This window comes from Myxocyprinus asiaticus, chromosome 45 (genome assembly GCF_019703515.2).
Source record: "Myxocyprinus asiaticus isolate MX2 ecotype Aquarium Trade chromosome 45, UBuf_Myxa_2, whole genome shotgun sequence".
NCBI classification, from domain to species: domain Eukaryota; kingdom Metazoa; phylum Chordata; class Actinopteri; order Cypriniformes; family Catostomidae; genus Myxocyprinus; species Myxocyprinus asiaticus.
In genome coordinates, this window is record NC_059388.1 from 13,594,019 (window position 1) to 13,615,652 (window position 21,634).

The 21,634-nt window shown below is 38.3% G+C and overlaps 1 protein-coding gene across 1 annotated transcript in view; it reads left to right on the forward strand.

Moving 5' to 3' along the window:
- The window catches only part of LOC127435385 (cadherin-related family member 5-like), a 48,652-nt gene extending 27,523 nt beyond the window's left edge, over positions 1-21,129 (forward strand). The window contains exons 2-17 of the mRNA XM_051688826.1: positions 2,926-3,111; positions 7,954-8,057; positions 8,358-8,566; positions 9,138-9,194; positions 9,690-9,782; positions 9,985-10,071; positions 10,569-10,679; positions 10,818-10,988; positions 11,165-11,255; positions 14,922-15,028; positions 15,189-15,389; positions 15,562-15,693; positions 15,857-15,935; positions 16,374-16,567; positions 17,051-17,071; positions 18,862-21,129. Coding sequence (XP_051544786.1) covers positions 7,991-8,057; positions 8,358-8,566; positions 9,138-9,194; positions 9,690-9,782; positions 9,985-10,071; positions 10,569-10,679; positions 10,818-10,988; positions 11,165-11,255; positions 14,922-15,028; positions 15,189-15,389; positions 15,562-15,693; positions 15,857-15,935; positions 16,374-16,567; positions 17,051-17,071; positions 18,862-19,701 — 2,460 coding nt within the window. The 5' untranslated portion in view covers positions 2,926-3,111; positions 7,954-7,990 and the 3' untranslated portion in view covers positions 19,702-21,129. The remainder of the gene's footprint in view (positions 1-2,925; positions 3,112-7,953; positions 8,058-8,357; positions 8,567-9,137; positions 9,195-9,689; positions 9,783-9,984; positions 10,072-10,568; positions 10,680-10,817; positions 10,989-11,164; positions 11,256-14,921; positions 15,029-15,188; positions 15,390-15,561; positions 15,694-15,856; positions 15,936-16,373; positions 16,568-17,050; positions 17,072-18,861) is intronic.
- Positions 21,130-21,634: the final 505 nt, after the last annotated feature.

The following is a 21,634-nucleotide window of genomic DNA, read 5'->3' on the forward strand; positions in this document are numbered from 1 at the left end:
CTCAAGCACCTACCTGTATAGTTGCTTTACCTGTGCCCAATTATGGGAGGTGAATGTCAAATGTTTAATCCGTGGTGGCGCACATTCACAGAACTTGGGTCTAAGCCAATTATCTCCTCTTGCTAAGAAGTGTTAAGGAGTGGTCCCATTGACAGCAGATCAGCCTGGACATGTGTCCAACAGTGATTAAAGGTAGAGGAGTGACTGAAAGATTGTGTAGGCCAATTGCCAGGAGTCAGACAGACAGTTTCAAAGTCAGAGAGAAAGAGAAAGGGAAAGTGGCTGGGTAATCCCTTGTCAAAGGTAATTAAAGACGAGTCACCCTTTAAATGGAGAGGAACAGAGAGCAGTCTAGCAAGATATGGAGTGGACATTTTTTTCACTCAAGCTCAGAGATATAAGCAGGAAACTTCAGTAGATCTCAGTTATCAACCAAACAGTTATACTACAGTTATACTAAACATACACTGAGTTACTTCAATACACACGGGTGAATCTCACAAAATCTGCCAAAAACATGTCCAGGATACTTGGGCTTTTTTGCATTGTTTCACAACAATTAAGCACATTTCCCCAACAATTCTCAGTACCCTAATGCAAAAAAAAAAAACAAAAAAAAAAAAATTATAATAATTGCATTTTCACACTGTACTGAGAAAAAAAATAATGATGTATTATTTAAATGGTAAAGTATTTATACATCATAGTGGTATTTGTAGTACTGCCTTTAAGCTGATAAAGAATCATTGTTTTACAGTAATTTTTACTATAAAATCTAATGATAATCTAATTAAAACTAATGAATCAACATGATCACATGGGAAATCGACATGCTGCTTCTGAATTTTGTGTATCCTGTAATCAACGAATACTGCTGAATTACTGACAAGCACCATCCCCATCAGACATTTTTGCATCAATTCAAACATGTTCACCTTTCCCTGTGGTGTTACTGATAGCGAGGGAAGCACTCCCACAGGGAAATATCATGGCGCCAGTGCTGTTTAATCTGTATGTTTCGAACATTCCACCCACAAAGGTGAAAAAGTTCCAATATGCAGATGATTTGGCACTAGCGTACCAGGCAAAGACTCTAGTTGAGTGTGAAAAGGCCCTGGAGGAGGACCTGTACATCTTGAATCAGTACTTTCAAAAGTGGAGATTACAACCAAATCCAAGTAAAACAGAAGTATGTGCTTTCCACCTGAGCACACGAAATGCACATGCAAAAATGCATGTGAAATTTGGTGATGTAGAAATCCAACACGTAGATCACCCTAAATACTTGGGCATTATATTACGTAGATCGGACACTGACATATAAACATCATCTTGAAAAGACAGCCAAGAAAGTCAGCTCCCATGTTAATCTAGTAAGGAAACTAGTGGGTACCACCTGGGGAGCCAGTGCTCAGACTATATGCACTGCAACACTAGCTCTTGTCTATTCAGCTGCTGAGTATTGTGCAACAGTGTGGCTAAACAGTACACACACTACCAAGGTAGATGTTCAGCTGAACAGCGCTATGCGCTTGATCTCAGGTGTAACCAAGTCAACTCAGTTATCTTGGCTGCCAGTACTCACCAATATTGCTCCATCTAAACTGAGGTGTGAAGCTGCAGCCATACGTGAATACCAGGGTTGCTGGCAATACAGGAACTCCTTCCTGTATCACATACTTTTAGATCTTCCAGATATTAGACTCCGCTCATGGAGACCAGTCTGGATACTTGACCCAGTTCAAGGAGGAGCAGAATTCTGTATGGAAGAGAGGTGGAGAGAGCAGTGGATCACTTCCTTGCCAGTAAATGGCCACCTTGTTGCTGACCCAGTAATGAGAGCGCCTGACTTTGAACTGATACGGCATGAGTGGGTCATGTTGAACCGGTTTCGCACCACCCAAGGAAGGTGTGCCTCACTCATGTATAAGTGGGGAGCTGCAGATTCCCCAGTGTGTGACTGTGGTGCACCTTACCAGACAACTGATCACATTGTAAATGAGTGCCCAATAAGATGCTTTATTGGTGGTCTTTGGGCACTACATGAAGCAATTCCTGAGGCAGTGTAATATCTAAGTGACTTGGACTTTAACTTACGACTGCTTTCCATGTACTGTTCGCTGTGTTCTTTTACAAATTGCTTAATGTCATACGAAAAAAAAAAAAAACTGATAGCGAGTTGCCCGCGCAATCTCAATGACATGGGTTCTGGCCTCGTGGAAACCAGGAAGTAATCAAATTTAAATAAAGAACGGTGACTAAGATTTAGAGGTCACATTTTTTTCTCTAAAATTTAATTTTTGCTCCACTAATGGTTAGGTCTAGGGTTGGGGTTTGAGGGTAAAGTTAATAAAATATGCATTCCTGTTGACTGTATTACGTCATTTGCTAATATAAATACAACTCACCTTGGGCACCACCCAGTCGACATCTCACCCCAACAACACTTCCAGTATCAGCCACTGGGGCAGTGGTCTGAATTTCAGTAAGAGACCGATTTCAGCAGCAGAACTTTCAACATCCTGTTGTCGAATTCAGTCTGAATTAAATGTCCAGACACATGACGGTAATGAGAATATAGGGGGGAAATGTGCTTAATTGAAAATTACAGTATGTCAAAAAATCTTAATGGTCTTAAAATGATCGTTTTTATTGTGAAAAATTGTTAGACCCTCGGATCCGTTTGACCCCACACAGGATACTCTGTATGAGTGCAAAAGACCCTTGGGCCCTTGAACCCCAAGAGTTCTGACAAATATTTTAACATAGAAAAGAGCTTGTGGTACGCCGCAAATGTTTGCAGCCACAGTTATCCTTTCCTGAAAATGATCTCTAAGCCCTCATTCAGCTGTGTGTGAGGGCTCTTAATTCTCTCTAGCTAAACACATTCTCTCTCTCTTGCTCTATCTCGCCCTCTCTCACCAGCCCTGACTTTACTAGCTCGGGAAATCTCTTGCGGTTTGCACTATGGCTACCTGCTGTCTTGTGTGGCGCAGGCTTCGGGACCCCACACAGACAAGACATGTGGTGTAGGACAGGAATGGCCACCACAGAAATTGATAGCAGGATCCCATGAGCTGAAAAATAAAGGATAACTACCACTGAGCTACGGTGAGGACAATCCTGAAACTGTAGATGTGTGTGTGTGTGTCTCTCTCTCTCTGTGTGTGTGTGTGTGTGTGTGTGTGTGTGTGTGTGTGTTCTAGAATGTGACTGTGTTTCTTACACTTCATAGAACATTTACAACTGTTGCTTTCTTGTTGACTGTAGCAGAGCTCACTTTCCCAGCATGCTGAGGCTGCCCTCTCTTGTTTTGGACCTTTAAATCTCCCTGCTAAGACTGGTTTTCTGGGCTAAATTTAATTTTTGAATCAAACACCTAAGGGTGGGTATAAAATCTTATATAAGTGTATTAGTAATTTGATTTATGACATATATTTATCTATAAAAGTTATAAATTTTTATATATTGAAATAAAAAAAATAGTAATTTTATATTGAAGTTATTTTTGCTGCAAATTCAACTCAAAATGTTTTACATAGTACATAACCATGGACTATGTCTATTTTTTATAATCCAGTGAATTATAAATTGCTATATATATATATATATATATATATATATATATATATATATATATATATATATATATATATATATAGCCTCACAAACTCCCCTCTAATGGGGGTATATTTTAGAGCACTGGCCAGAAGTGGTGTTTTAGTGGTGTTAAAGATAGCTGTATAGATGTGCAATCACCACTTTAGATCAGTCTCAAAGCAATTACTGAAGCATCCATTCAGCATAGCTTGGGTTTAATCTTATAAACCACGACAGAGAAAGAGATAAATGGCATTTTGACTTCAACAAGACCACTGCATTTATCTTTACTCATTCTTTTAACCAAGCCAAGACAGTCTGTTATACACAGACTTCACGCTCTTTACCTCACCATGATTGAGTCCATTTCCAAAGCTGCTCTAATGAGTCTGATAGCCTAGCCTCCTCTAAAGATACAACTGGGGTAATTGTGTTTCTAAACAAGCTCAGCTTTGTTTGGGTTGCAGGTGTCTTTCTATTGTGTTTCCAAGTTTAGGACTCCACTGATTTTACATTTTACATTTAAACAGATTTCTTAATGTTTTTGACAATTCTGTCATCATTTACTACCTTTAAGGTTTTAAGTAGACATTCTTATAGTGACATACTGTACAAAAGCGCTTTAGCATCGTGTTTGACACTGTTGTAATCAACCGATGGCAAGTATGATATTTAGTTTGCTATCTGCTTGGAAAGAAGTGAAATAGTACAATAAACTACAGATACAATACAGCCAAGTTCAAATAAGCAAGCCAATGCAAGATATGTCTAAAAAAAAAAAAAACACTTGTAACACTCTCTTAAAGTGAACTGTCAATCAAAATTGAGCACACTTTCTCTACTGCAGATGACAGATCCGTATTGATTGCTCTCAAGTGTGTGATTAGACTAATCAAATCAAACCAACATAATGAATAAAAACTGCATATATTTGTATACTTCTGCTAAAATTCATAAGAGCATTAATGAGCATTAATGAGTGTTTTCGATTTGCACTCGCAGTCAGACTCAGACAAACTTGCATGTTAAATAGCAAGCTGCAGTGTACAGCAAGAATATTAAACCATAATGCACTGTAATCCCATAATCTTGGCTGTAGCAGAGACCTACTTCCTGCTCTGTACTAATTACTCCATTTAATTCCTAATCACATTGAGTCTTCATACAGTCATCCTTACTGTATTCAGATACAATAACACACTCATTGATTATATCTTGGCGAGGATACACAACGTGGAGGATACTTAGATTTTGAACTAGACGTAGTAAACATGATTGGCAAGACCTTTGTATAGGTTGAGGGCTGGGGTGAAGATAAATGCGGCTGAGTCATGGTGGGTGGGGTTGGGGGATGGGAGGTTGCATTGTGGGGTGAAGATAAATGAGACTGAGTCATGGTGGAACGGGTTGGGGGATGGGAGGTTGAGTTGTGGGGCAAAAGTAAATAAGGCTGACTCATGCTGGGCGGGAATGGGGGATGGAAGGTTGAGTTGTGGGGCGAAGGTAAATGAGGCTAAATCATGGTGGACCAGGTTAAGGGATAGGAGGTTGAGTTGTGGTGTAAAGGTAAATGACGCTTAGTCATTGTGGACGGGGTTGGGGAATGGGAAGTTGAGTTGTTGGGCGAAGGTATATGAGGCCGGACATGGTGGATGGGTTGGGGGATGGGAGGTTGAGTTGTGAGGCAAAGGTAAATGACGCTGAGTCATGGTGGACTGGCTTGGGGGATAGGAGGTTGAGTTGTGGAACAAAGGTAAATGATGCTTAGTCATGGTGGACTGGGGGATAGGAGGTTGAGTTGTGGAACAAAGGTAAATGACGCTGAGTCATTGTGGACGGGGTTGGGGAATGGTAAGTTGAGTTGTTGGGCGAAGGTAAATGAGGCCGAGTCATGGTGGATGGGGTTGGGGGATGGGAGGTTGAGTTGTGGGGCGAAGGTAAATGAGGTTGCTGTAAAGAGGGCCAAGTGATAGACATGGTGGGCCGGAGGGTGGGGGGGCTTGTGATTTGGGGTGGGCCAGCCACCCCCCCCATTGAGCCAGGTCTGATATCAGAGATGGTCTGCCATGGTGGTAAACCACTTTAAGCCAGCTAAGCTGTGAACTTGACCTTAGTCAATGTTGTCTCCAGTATTTAGTTGAAAAGATCAGAATAAGATTACCTTGGATCTTATAGGGTCGCAAGGTGTATTTTTGACACTAATCAGCCTAAGTACGATTGTCATTAATAATCTGACCAAGGAAGGAGTGAGTGATGGTGCCCCCTAGCAGCCATGTGCTATAACAACATTCCCGCAAATGAGTTTCAGTTCAACTGAAAAAAGTGTAATAGACTAAGAATATGCAATTATGTTGTGGCATAAAAAATCAGTGAGATTATATATATATGATCCTTCTACTTAATGAAATGACAAAGTTGTTTGGTTTAGTTTCGCCTGGTCAGGCAGCAAAACTTGGGAGGAAAAACAGCTCTTAGGCAGCTTAACAGGTATTATGAGGATTTGAAAAAGCTCTTATGTGGTGTGTTTGAAGTGGAAGGTGGCAGATCAAAAGAGCAACCTGGAGTTCACATAACACATCACTGCCAGGCGGGTGGCCTCGCAGTGGCTAAAGACACCATAATAAGTACTAGAAAAGGCCCTGAGGTGAAGACTAAACAGGACAAAAGCTTAAACACAAGTAAACAACGTGTGAGGAGAGAATGTGTGAGATTCTAGCCATTCTGTGTATTAAACTCTTTGATATATGAAATATTACTTACAGTATCTTAATAACTTAACTAATTGATATCAAGTCCACATCATGGCAACAGCTGCTGGTGAGACTCAACAGTATACTGCTGTGAAAACGTTTTCCTGATTTCTTCTGTTTTTGTGTATGTCTCATACTAAACTGTTTCAAAAATTCTAACAAAATCTAACAAAACAAAGGCAATCTGAGTAAACACAAAATACAGTTTTTAAATGATAATGTTATTTATAGAAGCAAAAAAGTTATCCAATACCAACTGGGCCTGTGTGAAAAAGCATGGTTACTAAACCAGCAGCATGAAGTTGGCTAAAAGATCTCACTCAGTACCACACTATGCCAAGGTCGAAAGAAATTCCAGAAATAATGAGGAAAAATGTGATTGAAATACATCAGTCTGGGAAGGGTTACAAAGCTATTTTAAATGCTCTGGGACTCCAAAGAACCACAGTGAGAGCCATTATTTCCAAATGGAGAAAACTTGGCACAGTAGTGAACCTTCCCAGTAGTGGCTGACCTTCCAAAATTCATCCAAGAGCACAGCGACGACTCATCCAAGAAGTCACAAAAAGCCAAGGACAACATCCAAGGAACTGCAGGCCTCTCTCACATCAATAAAGGTCACTGTTCATGACTCCACTATCAGAAAGACACTGGGCATAAATGCCATCCATGGAAGAGTGGCGAGGCGAAAACCACTGCTAATCCAGAAGAACATTAAGGCTCATCTGAATTTTGCCAAAACACACCTTGATGATCCTCAAATCTTTTGGGAGAATGTTCTGTGGATTGATGAGTCAAAAGTGGAACTTTTTGGAAGACAGGTTTCCTGTTACATCTGGTGTAAATCAAACACAGAATTTCACAGAAAGATCATCATACCTACGGTCAAGCATGGTGGTGGTAGTGTGATGGTGTGGGGATGATTTGCTGCTTCAGGGCCAGGTCGACTTGCAATAATTGAGGGAAACATGAATTCTGCTCTCTACCAGAAAATCCTAAAGGAGAATGTCTGATCATCAGTCCGTGAGTTGAAGCTCAAGGGCAACTGGATTATGCAGCAAGACAATGATCCAAAGCATAGGAGTAAGAATGAAGTTTTGGAGTGGCCTAGGACATTAAACAGGCAGTTAATGCTCGAAAATCCTTCAATGTGGCTGAACTAAAGAAGAGTGAGCCAAAATTCCACCACAGCGTTGTGAAAGACTGATCTCCAGTTATTAGAAGCGTTTGGTTGCAGTTTTTGCTGCTGAAGGTGGCACAACCAGCTATTAAGTTTAAGGGGGCAGTTTGTTTTTTACATGGGTGATATAGGTGTTGGATAACTTTTTTGCTTTAATAAATGTTTTTCTCAGTTTGCCTTTGTTTTATGTTATATCTCGTTTGAAAATCTAAAACAATTTAGTATGTAAAATGCACAAAAATAGAAGAAATCAGGAAGAGGGCAAATACTTTTTCATAGCACTGTATATATATGGTTTGGTAATCTTATGATTTCAATTAATCCTTGATTGAATAAGAAAATCTGTTCTTTATGACAGGAAATTGGAGTACTTTAAATCCTTTAGAGTGATTCACTGTCAGGGTTTGGCTTTTTCTTCCACAGTTGGGAGGAGGAGACGGGAGCCCAGAGAAAATTAGCCATGCTGACACCATGGAGATTGTTTCTCTGCCAGATGGCTCTAAACATATTTTATCACATCGCAGAAGGTAAACACATCTTAGAAAATCAGGATATGTTACAACAGATACATGACTCTGAATCAGTGCTCTGTGACAGTTTTACTGTTAGTGAACTAATATATGTGCTACAAATGTTTATGAGGCTTGAATGACTCTATTCTAGTATTGAGTATTATTGAGTGTCCACTCAAATGCCTGTAGGCTTATACTATTACAGATGTTTTGGTTTTTTTCTTTAAAATTTAGCTGTGCAGTCTGTTATGGACTGATTTTTTGGATGATTTGTGCTGTTCTAATAATCTAATCAGTCTCTTGTCTGAATGGCAGGCAGCCTATGCCTTGGTGGTCAGGATATATTTGCCACGGTCAGAGAGAATAGTCCTACAGGAGAGTTCATAGCCAACCTCAGTATCAATGGAGACCCAAGAGCCAACAGCATTCGTCTGTGTCTCACGGGAGAAAGTGCTGATTGGTTCTACCTCGAGGGCCGAACAATCAGACTGAACTCATCACTTTCTAGGACCTTAGATCGAGAGGTGATTATAACAAGTGTTGTGATGTAATCGTGTGGAAGAATGCCAGACAATGGAGCTTTGGGACTTTAAAAAAGCCAGGAAAGCAGTGGAGGCGTGTAAGGGTAAAAGGGAAAGGAGGAGGCGAGAACTGGCTTGATAATATAAATAATATTTTAATAATAAACTGAACCAAAAAGACAAACACACACAGGCGTCAGGCAGCTGCCCGTGACACTCTCTCTCTCTGTCGCACTGCCTTCTCCGGTCACCTTTATCCTTCTCGGGCTTCATCAGCCTAATTAGGGGCCAGGTGTACGGAATCACGACCCAGCCCTGCCCTCCGCCCTGCCACAAGGCGTTATGAGCCAAAGTGTTTGTTGAAATCCAGTGGTCACTTGTTGATTACATTTTAGTTAGAAATTAGTTAAGATATTAGTTTAGTAATAAGTAAAATTATTGAAATTATTAATAATTAGTTTAGTTTTTAATTTAGTTATTAATATTAAAATAATTATATGCTAAATATACACTATATATACACTACATCCATGTAACCTAATAATTTTTTTTTTTTTTTTAATCTACTGTATAGGTCCTTGGATCAGTCCTGATAGCTGCTTTGGCATGTTACGAAGATGAAACAATACGGGTACCATTCTAAAAAGTCTGTTTTATCAACTTAAATGTAGTATACTAGCCTTCATATTCTAAAACTAATGATACTCAATTATACTTTAATTAGTAGTATATCCCGAGTTTGAAAGCCTATGGGCAGATTTTGTTTGTATTCTTGGATTTTATCAGGCTGCATAATCAGATTTTGAATTGGATTCACTCTAAATAATTTTTATTTTATCATTGACACACAGATTGTTTCATAATTAGTTTGTGACATACTCTACCAGTCAAAAGTTCGAACAGAGCTGTTCATTCTTTGTTATTAATATTTTCTACATTTTAGAATAATACTATAATCATCATCTTATATTTAAGTAGCCACCCTCCTCACAACACTGCACACTCAACCAACAAGTGTCCAAATTTTTGACTGGTAGTGTACATGAAGCATTTTTCCAATAAAACAAAAGTAACTAGAAACACTTAGAGTATTGCTGTTATTATGTTATTCTTATTCTTATTTCAGAGTCGATACAGAATCATGGTGGAGATATTGAATGAAAATGACAACATGCCACACTTTCTTGAAGACACCATTCAGCCACGATACATAAGCGAGGTAAAATAATTTCTGTCCATCTTTATGGTGTGTTCACATCATGTCAGAATTACAGAATTACCGTAATAACAAGATTCATGCTTGTAAAAAGTGTTCACGTCTTTGTAGAACTCGTAATTACAAGTTGTAAACTTGGAATTCTATGAAAGCTCTGACTTCACAGTCCTGACCTGATACTTGAACTCTGACTCTCTTCCCACAGTTGATGGCTGTAAATTCGATGGTGTTCACTGTGAAAGCCAAAGATGCTGACGGAGACACGATCACTTATATGACTGATAAATCCTCAGTAAGTGACACATCTAATAAGAACAAAATTACAGGGGACAGGCTGAATAAAAGCCGTGCAGTAGCCTAGAATCAATCTATCTGCACAACAAAAGCAAATAAATACAACTAAATATGTAAAAAAAAAAAAAAAAATATATATATATATATATATATTATTTATTTTTGTTTTATTGAATGACGTCAGTTCCCCTCAAGTTCACCTAAGTGTCCTAGCAGAGTAACCACAGGTGTAGTTCATCACATAACTGTGCTTATCTTTCTTAAAAATAACTGCCACTTGATTGATATTTTTGCAATAACATTTTTAAGTTAGATTAAGTGTCTGAAAACTTTTGGGGCCAAGGACATTTGCCCTTATGGTAGGCATTCTCATTATACTGTATGTATACCTGATATACATGTGCTGTGACTCAATATATTAGCTGACTTTACCTTTAGTGAATTTGACACACCACAATCCAAGAGAACATTGACAGCACTGTCTCTGTCATATAGCCTGATGCCAGCTACTTCAGAATAGATCTGCCCAACAGTGGGATAGTGATTCTGGACAAACCGCTAGACTTTGAGACCAAAACCCAGCTGCAGGTGGTCATATATGCTGTGGTATGTGAACAATATATTAATCAATTACATACGCACTCACAAGACATTCGTGTGGTTGAAAATAAGTTTGATTACAAAACCCCAAAAGGTGTTACAGCTTGTATTTTTTTAATTTATTTTTTTTACATTTACCATCAGGAAATGAACACAAAAGAAAAGTACAGTACAACAGCTACAGTCACAGTGAATGTTCTAGATGGTGATGACCAGTATCCACTGTTTCTGCCCTGCTCTCCTGTTTATAAAGATGGTGGTCATACCATCTGCACCAACCCTGTCTACACCGTCAACATCACAGAGACAGATGAGGTATGTACTCTCATTTCATTATCCAGAACAAAGCTTGAAGAGGATAATGTAACGTTTGAGAGGATAAGTATAGGTTCGCTGAAATTACTTTTTTATCCAAAAACAGAAACTGTATGTGCATTCAAATGTAATGTTAAGAAAGTCTTATTTTAGGCTATATGCTCTTTATGTTGCAGGATACTGTTCTGTACTTTTCACCGGGTCCCATACATGCTGAGGATGGAGACAAAGATATCCAGACTCCTCTGGTCTACTGCATACTGTCTGGTGAGTAAAGTATCACATATGAGCACTCAGAGCTCATGAATGCTCTCTATTTACCACTTATCTTGCATTGATTTATTAGGGGCCAAGCAACTTCTTATTATTATTATTTTGTTTCTGGCTGGGAGTCTATGGCTGCCCAGAGAACCTTTGTGAAGAAAGTTGTGAAATTAGGCACACTGATAGGGAATAGTCTGAACAAAAGCCATAGCAGATTTGAAGTCTCTAACTCAAAACCTCTAATGTCACCAACAGTTCAAAATTGCATCACGTTTTGGCCTTTAACTTTTAAACCACATCCTAGAAGCTCTGCCCACTAGATTTTCTGCCATTTAGAATTTCCGAAAAAATACATTTTTTTAACTCCTCTTAGGCAGTATGTCCAACTTGCATGAAATTTTGCCATGTACCATCTAGGGACTCTGGTGAAAAAAATAATCAAAAGCTTTTTGATAGACCAAACCTTTCTCGAATAACGCATCAGTGAAGTCGACAGCAAGTACCCCAAAATGGACTTAAGCTGTATCTGTGCAACTACAGGTCAAGAGATATGAAAAATGGCTATTTTTGCTTATAACTTCTGAATAGTTTGGCCTAAAATCATGAAATTGGTCTCTTTAGATTCCTTTGGGCATGCAGAGACAAATGATACCAGATATTCCTAGGCTGGCCATAGTGGGCGTCAGCCATTTTTTAATTTAAATTGTAAATTGCTGTATTTTACAAAAGCAATGGCATATTGTTACAAAACTTTGTTAGCGTCATCGGTATAATGCCCTGAGGGTACCTACAAAGTTTGGGGCCAGCGCCACCTTGTGATAAAAAATATAACAAAATGTTTAAGCATGCTTATAACATTCAAATAATTTGGCCTATTGCCCTGTGACTGCACTCTTTAGATTCCTTGCGTCATGCCGAATACAGTAATACCCAATTTGCCATGGTCAGGCATACTTCCTGTCCAGCATTTTAAATGTAATTAAAAACCTACTTAAAAAGTTTCAAAAGATTTTCTATAGACAAACGCATCAACAAAGTAGGTGGCAAGATGCCAAAAAGGATCTGAGGCTGTATCTCTGTAACACTTTGGCATATTGAAACAAAACTTAGTATTTCTCATCGCCACCATGCCCTGAGGGTAACTGAGCAGTGTGGGCGGAGCACCACCTAGTGGTGCAGAAATTTGGAAAAGTGCTTTTTTTGCTTATAACTTTTGTATACTTTGGGCTAAAATCATGATACCAATAACAAACCTCACACAAACCTTGACCTCATGATGATGTTCTGAGATTTCATTTGAAGTTTCAGGATGTCGCCACCTAGTGGTTAATAAAATTTATAAAAAATGGTTATATCTAAAATTACCTTCAAACTGTTTGATTTAAAATGATGATTTTGGTCTCACTGGATTACACTATATAACACAATTTTTGTTCCTGGTAGTAAGTGTTATTTCCTAATTGCTTATGCCTCAAATGTATAGAAAATGGCTATTATTCCCCATAAACTTTGCTTTTGTGACCAGGACAGTGATATTTTGAAATTTACCTATTTCCAATGAGAAAACAGGCAAATTTGTGTCTTTTCGTTCACATAAAGTCAGAAAAAAACAACATATGAATCCAAATTAACATGTATTTATACTAAATTAATACAAAAATGACTACAAAAGATTTAGAAGTGAGTAGTTTTTCAAGATTTACAATTATACTGTAAATCACTTTCACGGATCAGCCCCCAAATGTAGTCTCCCATCATGTTTTCGTTATACTGTTCTTGGTAGCGGCGTTCAAAGTCCAGTATATCCTGATGGAAGCGTTCGCCTTGCTCCTCCGAGTACGATCCCATGTTCTACTTGAATTTATCAAGATGAGCATCAAGGATATGGACTTTGAGGGACATCCTACAGCCCATTGTGCTGTAGTTCTTCACCAGAGTCTCAACCAGCTCCACATAGTTTTCAGCCTTGTGATTGCCCAGGAAGCCCCAAACCACTGCGACAAAGCTGTTCCAAGCCAATTTCTCCTTACTAGTGAGCTTCTTGGGGAATTCATTGCACTCCAGGATCTTCTTTATCTGTGGTCTGACGAAGACACCAGCTTTGACCTTTACCTCAGACAGCTTAGGGAAGAAGTCTTGAAGGTACTTGAAGGCTGCCGACTCCTTATCTAGAGCTCTGACAAATTGTTTCATTAGGCCCAATTTGATGTGCAGTGGTGGCATCAGCACCTTCCGGGGGTCCACCAGTGGCTCCCACTTGATGTTGTTCCTCCCCACAGAGAACTCGGTCCGCTGTGGCCAGTCCCACCTGTGGTAGAGCGCCTTGGTGTCCCTGCTGTCCCAAAGGCGTCCCAAAAAACCTTTTAAAATTAAAAACTTTTATCATTTTAAAAATTAACAAATTTTATAACATAAAATTCCGAGCAACAATTGTCCATCTTACCTTCCAGAGTTTTTTTGCAGTGCTCGCAGGTGAAATGAGGTGCCCAGGGTTTGTCTTGTTCCCTGACAGGCATGCCGAAATATGCCTTGTAGGCCTCACACACCTTAGCAGATGCTTCCACGGAGTACTTTTTCATTCTTGTCTTGATAACTTGGCCGCAGACATAGCAAAATGCGTCTGCCGGATACTTGCAGCCTCTTGATGCCATCTCAGAAAAATGCAGATATGTATCTACTTAGGCAGCTGGAACTAAACTGAACTGGTGGGCTTAAGGCCCCTGTATTTATACTACTATTTATATTACTGGAAAGTTCTAGAAAGTTCTAGAAGTTACTCCAAGTTTACTCAGCACTGAATCTATCTGGACTGTTCTGGAAAATAGGTAAATTTCAAAATATCACTGTCCTGGTCACAAAAGCAAAGTCTGTGGGGAATAATAGCCATTTTCTATACTTCTGAGGCATAATCAATTGGGAAATAACACTTACTACCCAGGAACCCCCCAAAAAAAAATAAATAAATAAATAAAAAAAAAGATCTGTCACACGGTGTTATTTCACTATGCTTGCTTAGCTGCTTACTCTACTGTTTAAGGCCCCGGAAATTGCTGCTTGGAGCTATATTTGACTAATTAGTTTAGTGAATTTTCACCAGACCAAGTCAAGTTTTTGTATTTGTTGTAATACTTAAGATGACTAGCGCAGGAAGTATGTCCTACTGAAACAGGATGTTTTCCAAGAATTCAGTATTCAGGACTGGGGGAACCAAACCTAAATTTTTTGAAATTGATCATTGAAAGACCCATCCCTCTCAATGTCTATAGCAGCTATGGCCCTGGAGGGACATATGAAATTGGTTGTCCCTACTTTTTTTTAAGTAGACAATAGCTTTTAAATTCTGTGACAGTCATGAAAAATGATTTGCTACTTGCTATTGAAAGTCAGATGTAAGTGATATTAGGGGGAGCTGATGTTCTCATACTAAAGAGCATTTAATTGGACTATAATTTGGTTGATGAAAGATATATCATGTATATTTTTAGTTTGTTTTCCCAGAAGAGAAAATCGATATATTTAAAATGTGTGTATCTGCTAAAGGTTCATTTAGTCACATATATGACCTCAAAGCTACCAGCCACAAAACACCCATTTTGATTTCATGTAGTCTTTAAATTTACATTCTAATATTGATCAAAATTACAACTTAATATATATATTTTTTCACAGGTGATGACAATGGGAGATTTACAATCGACCCTGAAACGGGAGAGATCACTCTCCGGCAACGTGTGGAAAACAGACTCCTCACCCCTTCATTCAGTCTGCGCATAATGGTATGGTAATGGTAAATGGTAATTTCTACACATAAATATTTCATAATTTTATGTGGAAAGACAATAAAAGGAAATTGCATTGAAAAATAAATGTGCCATATTAAAGTGCCATATTGAGTGACTCATAATTACTGCTGATGACATTTGCAAACCCCAACAGGTTGGGCAAGTGAACGACCCCAAGAAATATTCTGTGGCAACAGCACTAGTACATGTGATATCTGAAAACCGATTTGCTCCTTACTTCAACAAGACCATATACAAAGGGTTCCTCATCGAGAACGCCAGCCCTGCTACACTGGTCACTACCTACAGGAACCAAGTCCTGGTTGTCCAGGCCATCGACAGAGACTTCAGAGATGTACAGTGAAATTCTTTTTAATATATTAAAAGAACCTTCAAAAATATTCTTTAAAATAGCATTAAGATGCCAAGGAATCATTAATTAAATGATAGTCTTCACAAATATGGTTTATCTGTCCCCAAACCTTCATTTAAAGCATCATTTATCATTTGTATTGCTGTTTATTCAGGGAATCAACCCAAAAGTCCACTACACATTGCAACCCATGACGGGCACAGATAAACTGTATCACATCACCCAGGATGGCATTGTGATCGCAAAGACTGACCACCTTAGAGCCTTTGATCGACACATCGTGGAGGTGACAATGGCTGAATAGGACAATAGGTCCTCAAAAACTACACAGGAACTGTACATAGCCTTAACCATATACAAATCAGCAAGACAAGCGTTTCTATTTATATAGTCTCCATTGATAGGATTACTCTTTTCATGGTATCCCTGATGATCAACTTTTACCACAGGTGATTGCAATAGATGAAGAGTCAGGTGAGACTGCCCATGCTTCAGTAGACATAGAAGTTCTACAGAGGGGGCAACCAGGTAGGTAAATAGAATGAAAATATATCTAAACATCCTTTAGAGATATTCTTTGTTCATTTTAAAATTTCTGTTTAATAAAGATCAAACCTTAAGAAGGATAATTTTCTCAGATGATGGTCCATATGTTTGATTTGATTATTCCTGGCTGATCTGTAAGAGACTTGAAGTATGTTAAATTAGATTTTCTCTCATTGTGTTCTCATTATTCCTCTGCCCTCCTTCAGCTCTTTACTGCCTACCCTTTTGGCAGTCATTTGGTTCAAACTAAATGATACATCACTAGAAGGTGTAAGACACTAAACTGACAAATAAGGAACAATATAGACAGTCTACCCTACTTAAAAGAACAGCAAAAAATGTCCATGGTTCCATGGTTTAGTGCTGGTCTAGTTGGTGGACATCATCTTCTGTCTTTTTCTGCTCTAAACTCTTTGACAGTTCCCAGTAGTCAGTTTGGAGAAGAACGGCTGTTTGGAGACATGAATGCGGGTATGGCTGGTGGCATTGCTGCTCTTGTTCTGATAGTGGCCATGACAGCACTTTTTATCCTCCTCTGGCTGGCAAAGAGACAGAGAGAGAGACAGCATCCAGCAGACAGCGGCTCTGTACCACTGGGAAAGCACCCTAATGTAGTAAGTGCTGATTTAAATGAGTGAGCAACTGTGTGCTCAAGTCCTCTCAGAGCATATGCTATACTGTCAAAAATCAATAACAATATAAACTTGTAAAACAATTCTATATAAAACAGTCTACTGAAAACAGGTAAATGTGTGAAAGATTAGAAACTGATCAGTGTTTTTTATTATGCATATAGAATTGGGATCAATTAAAAACTACTGTTTTTGTCCCACCTGCTTCAGTGTACAGTATGAAAACCTATTCAACCTACCGAAGTTCAAGCAAAACCTTTGCAGTAACTAATAACTAAACTAACTAATAAACTACTAAACTAATTAACTTAAATTTAACAAAAGAGCTTTTGATTGGAAGAACTGTTGCAAGACTTTCAACAACAAATGAAATACTAAAAACACTATATCACTGCCAAACAATCAAAAACTCCTCCTGTACTTGTCAGCTTCCCCTCACATCCCTCTTTAATTCCTCTTATGTAGAGCTTAAGATGGTTCCAGCAGGTAAGTACTTGACATTAAGTAGCTAGACGTGTTCTGAAGTGCCACTGTCCCTTGTGATGGTGAGATGTGCTTACTGGGAAAGTGATGCTGTGTACTCTTTATAAATGCTGGTTTAAATGAGTTTTTTAATGTGACAGCTTTCAAAAAACACCATTTAATTTGGTACACCATTTAAGCCGGTCACTATACAGAGAATGATCCCCTGTGTTTGATGATAATTGGTATTGTCTGTTGTATATGTGTGCAAAGTATATTGTGTTTCATCTGCAAGCTTACTGTAATAAGGTCTTTTTTAAGTGATGTTGTGCAATTGTTTTCTAGAAAAGGAAAGTTCATCAGGACAAACTTTGATGTTGGCTTGCCAAAATCCTTGCCCAAAAGTTGGGATGGTTCACAGAAAAATGAAAATTCCCTCATCATTTACTCACACTCACTCCATCCTAGATGTGTATGACCAAAGTCTTTCTAGCAAGTCAGTCCACTGTCATCCATCTTTGGAATGCTCTCGGGAGACTATTTCCAGTCATGCCAGTGCAGCTCCTATCTACTTGAATGGAGAAAGATCAAAATCTAAAAATGATTGGTCAAGATTACATCAAAGAACATATTTCAAATCAGCAATCAAATCTGACAATACAGTTGTCACAAATTGTGATTCTTTACCTCATATTATGCTTAAAAAACAAAATTTTCCTGGCTTGTATAGCTAATGCGCATGCTCGTTCTAGAGTTGACTGATAGGTGATGTCTGTATCCAAAAGGTGATTGGCTCTTTTAACTGTAAGGTGGGACTTCCCTTCTATATCCATTGACCGTTGGGGGCTCAGAGCTTCTTGGATGAGCATTGCAATTTCTCCCATTCATTTTAATAGAAGTGGCCATCTATGCTAAATAATCTCTGGTATGACTTTCTTTCGCTGAACACAAACAAAGTTTTTTAGAAGAAATAAATATCTCAGCTCTGTAGGTCCTCACAATGCAAGTGAATTGTGGCCAGAAGTTTGAAGGTCTAAAAAGAAAATAAAGGCAGCATAAAAGTAATCCACACGACTCCAGTGGTTAAATCCATATCTTCAGAATTGATATGATAGGTGTGGGTGAGAAACAGATCAATATTTAAGTCCTTTTTACTATAAATCTCCACTTTCACATTCTTCTTCTTTTGTTTTTCGCGATTTGCATTATTTGTGCATATCGCCACTTACTGGGCAGGGAGGAGAACATATAGTAAAAAGGTCTCTCACCCAAACCTATCATATCGCTTCTGAAGATATGGATTTAACCACTGGAGTCATATGGATTACTTTTATGCTGCCTTTATGTTCTTTTTAGACCTTCAAAGGTCTGGCCACCATTCACTTGCATTGTATGGACCTACAGAGCTGAGATATTCTTCTATAAGTCTTTGTTTGTGTTCAGCAGAAGAAAGAAAGTCATACACATCTGGGATGGCATGAAGGTGAGTAAATGATGCATGAGAGAATTTTCATTTTTGGGTGAACTATCCCTTTAAATTATTTTAAAAGCATTTCAAATCAAATTTGAAATTTGAAAGTTTAAATTTTGACATTGGGATTTTAGGAAGTTGGGATTTTTACAAAAACCCTAATCCATGTTTGCACAATAACAGTTTATTGGCTTTGTCAAGCAAACATAATTATATAGGCTTATCAATTTAGACAAAGGAATACAGACATATATAACTTTTCTATAATCACCAATGGACCTCAGCAGTGGAATTGCAAGGTTATTCAATGAGACCTTACATGCCCTTTCTCCATGGTCAACAGGTCAATTCAGGATGTTCCATTCCACTCATAGAGGATGCCTCCTACCACAACGAGGCGTACGTCGGCTATGAATCCCCAAGTTCCAATGGTTTGACTGGAAGACATGGACTGTACACTAAAAGAGATGAAATCCCCCCTCCACCAACCAGGGCATGTGGCTCTAGAGTGTCTGATAGGCCCTTGCCCCTCCAAGACATGCTACCCATCCTGGTGATTCCAGAAATAACATCAATAAACAACTCATCCTCTGTTTTGACCAGTGGGAAAGCAGCTGAAAAATCAGTCTCTTTTAAGAATGAGGAAGGTCAAGAGATTTTGCCCAGAAAAGAGGGAGGGCATATTTTGATCAGAGGTAGTCAAATGGAGACAATAGAGGATCCTTTCATGCCTGTCTTACGGCAGGCTACTTTCATCACTAATGCAATGGTGATAGAAAATACTGCAGAAAATTCTGAGAAAGTCTCAGGTGATCACATCTGTTATCCAAATCCTTCTGTAGGGTCCAGAGAAAAATATATAATACAAGGTGATGCAAATTATGGAGATGACAGTGATGATGATGGAAATCCATACAAGGCCATGCTCTCTGTCATTTACAGCAGCGATGATGAAGACACACCGGATGACGAGCCTAATGAACTAAGGGCCTATCACAAACATGGACAAAACCAGTTTAAAATGGACCAAAAGGAGGAAACTGGATTGGAAAGAGAGGATTCCACCAAGAAATCATTTGAACAACTGAAACCAAATGATGAGCCCACGGAGCAGATGAATCTCAAATCTGACTCTTCAACTACAGGAATGTTGAGATTTGTGGATGACTCGATTGAATTTTAATCTTTTAAACATGTTGCTATAATGAAAAAGCCAAATCCTTCTACATATAAAAATATGGAAAAGGATCCAAAAGGGAAATAGTAAAAAATAGACTCGTTGAAAAATGGTAGTGTGGATATTTACGCAAATTACGTTTTATATTTCTCTTCTCTTCATGTTGGACTGGTCAAAGAATGTTGTGTTTTTTGTGGACTGCACATGATCAGCCTTAATTAAGCACATGATCGAAGCATGGGCAACTGCCATTAAGAAAAAACTGGAAAAATGCTGTTGTTACAGTAAATATGCATTGTTTGAAATTTGAATATTGTATCCATCTCTTGTATTTTACAGTAGATTAAGATATTCAGACAGACATTGCTGTCAAAAATGTAAGCAAACGGAGTACATAATCTAAATAAATGTTTACTATGACTAGAATCTTCTGATTTAACTTGACATTGAGTTAATGAACAAAAACACTCAAACAGATATATTGTAGATGGATGGTTTAAGGAGTCAAATGTTGCAATGACCAAATTTGCAGTTAAAAAATGGACTGTAATTTTTCCTGACACAATGAATCATAGCATTAGGAAAATAAATACTGAGACCTGCTAGAGAAAATGACAATAGAGAAATATCCATGTTTGACCTGCCCAAAAGGTAAAACTTGTAAAATATTTTGCAACATGATGCAATTGTAGTTTGGTTGTAGGACATTCAGGTGCGTATGGACTTTTGGAGATCTTATGATAGGTAAAATGATAATCTTATAATATCCACATAATCCTGGAGCTAATCTGAATGCTTTAGCCGTCTAAAGAAATATCTGTATATATAATTGAACAAAATTTTCTGACTGTAACAATGAAATGAAAGTTTTCTTATGATAGTAATGGTTTCAAAGAAAAAAAAAACATTTTTTAAGATGTGGAATCTCCACTCTATAAACCATCCCTTGTGTTTTATTTTTCTGTCTGTCTGCAGGAAGCAACATTACCCATCTCTCCTCACCACGTTCCATGGGAATGAGGCAGCAACATCACAATCATAGTTGTGAAATGTGAGATTTTTGTATTTATAGACATCTCCAAAGGCATCAGCAGGCATCTGTGTCAAGACCTGCTGTATAGAGCAACATGAAAGACCCACAAATGTGAACATTAACTATACAAATCTTTGAAGGCAGCAGTTTTTGTTGCACTTTGTATTATTCTGGGAATGTTTGGATTTTGTATGGGATAGATACAGTTGAATGCAGTGGTCACTCTCTCCTCTGGGCAGCCACCTAGAGCCCTGATAATGGCAGCTCATTGTCCTGCTGTCCAGCTTCAGATACAGTTTTGGAGTTTTGTTAAAACCAAGTTAAATGCATTACAAAAATGTTTTAGTGACTTTTGAAAGAAAATCTTTTCACCATTTAAAATGATCATTAATTAAACGGATTTAAACCACTATCCTACAAATTAATGCACTAGCATATGCTACTTCTTATATTCTTATTTTATGTACATATAATTCCAAATCGAGCCACATTATAAATCATATTTCACTCTTGCACACACTGGTTGTTGGTGGCAAAATATACAAGATGTAGACGTATAGACTGGGGCTAGTAGACTCACTCAGGAAAGATGTCACAAGGGTTATACAGTATCTGAGTGACACTATGATTTTAATCAAAAGTCCATGTACACAAATGCTTGTTTTCTCTAGCAGTGGTTTTATTTTTTGGTTTTAAATACCTAGTTAAAACTTAAATTGGGATCATTTCTTTAATTACCCATACTAAAAATCCCATATCTTTTGCTATAGCTGTTAGGGTAAACAGATTAACACAATAAAACCACTCTGGCACACATTCAGGAAAGGGTAAATTTTAAAATGAAGGTAGATTTATAGAGAATTATGAAGAGTATACTGGTTGTCCATTCCAAGCCATATGAATTGT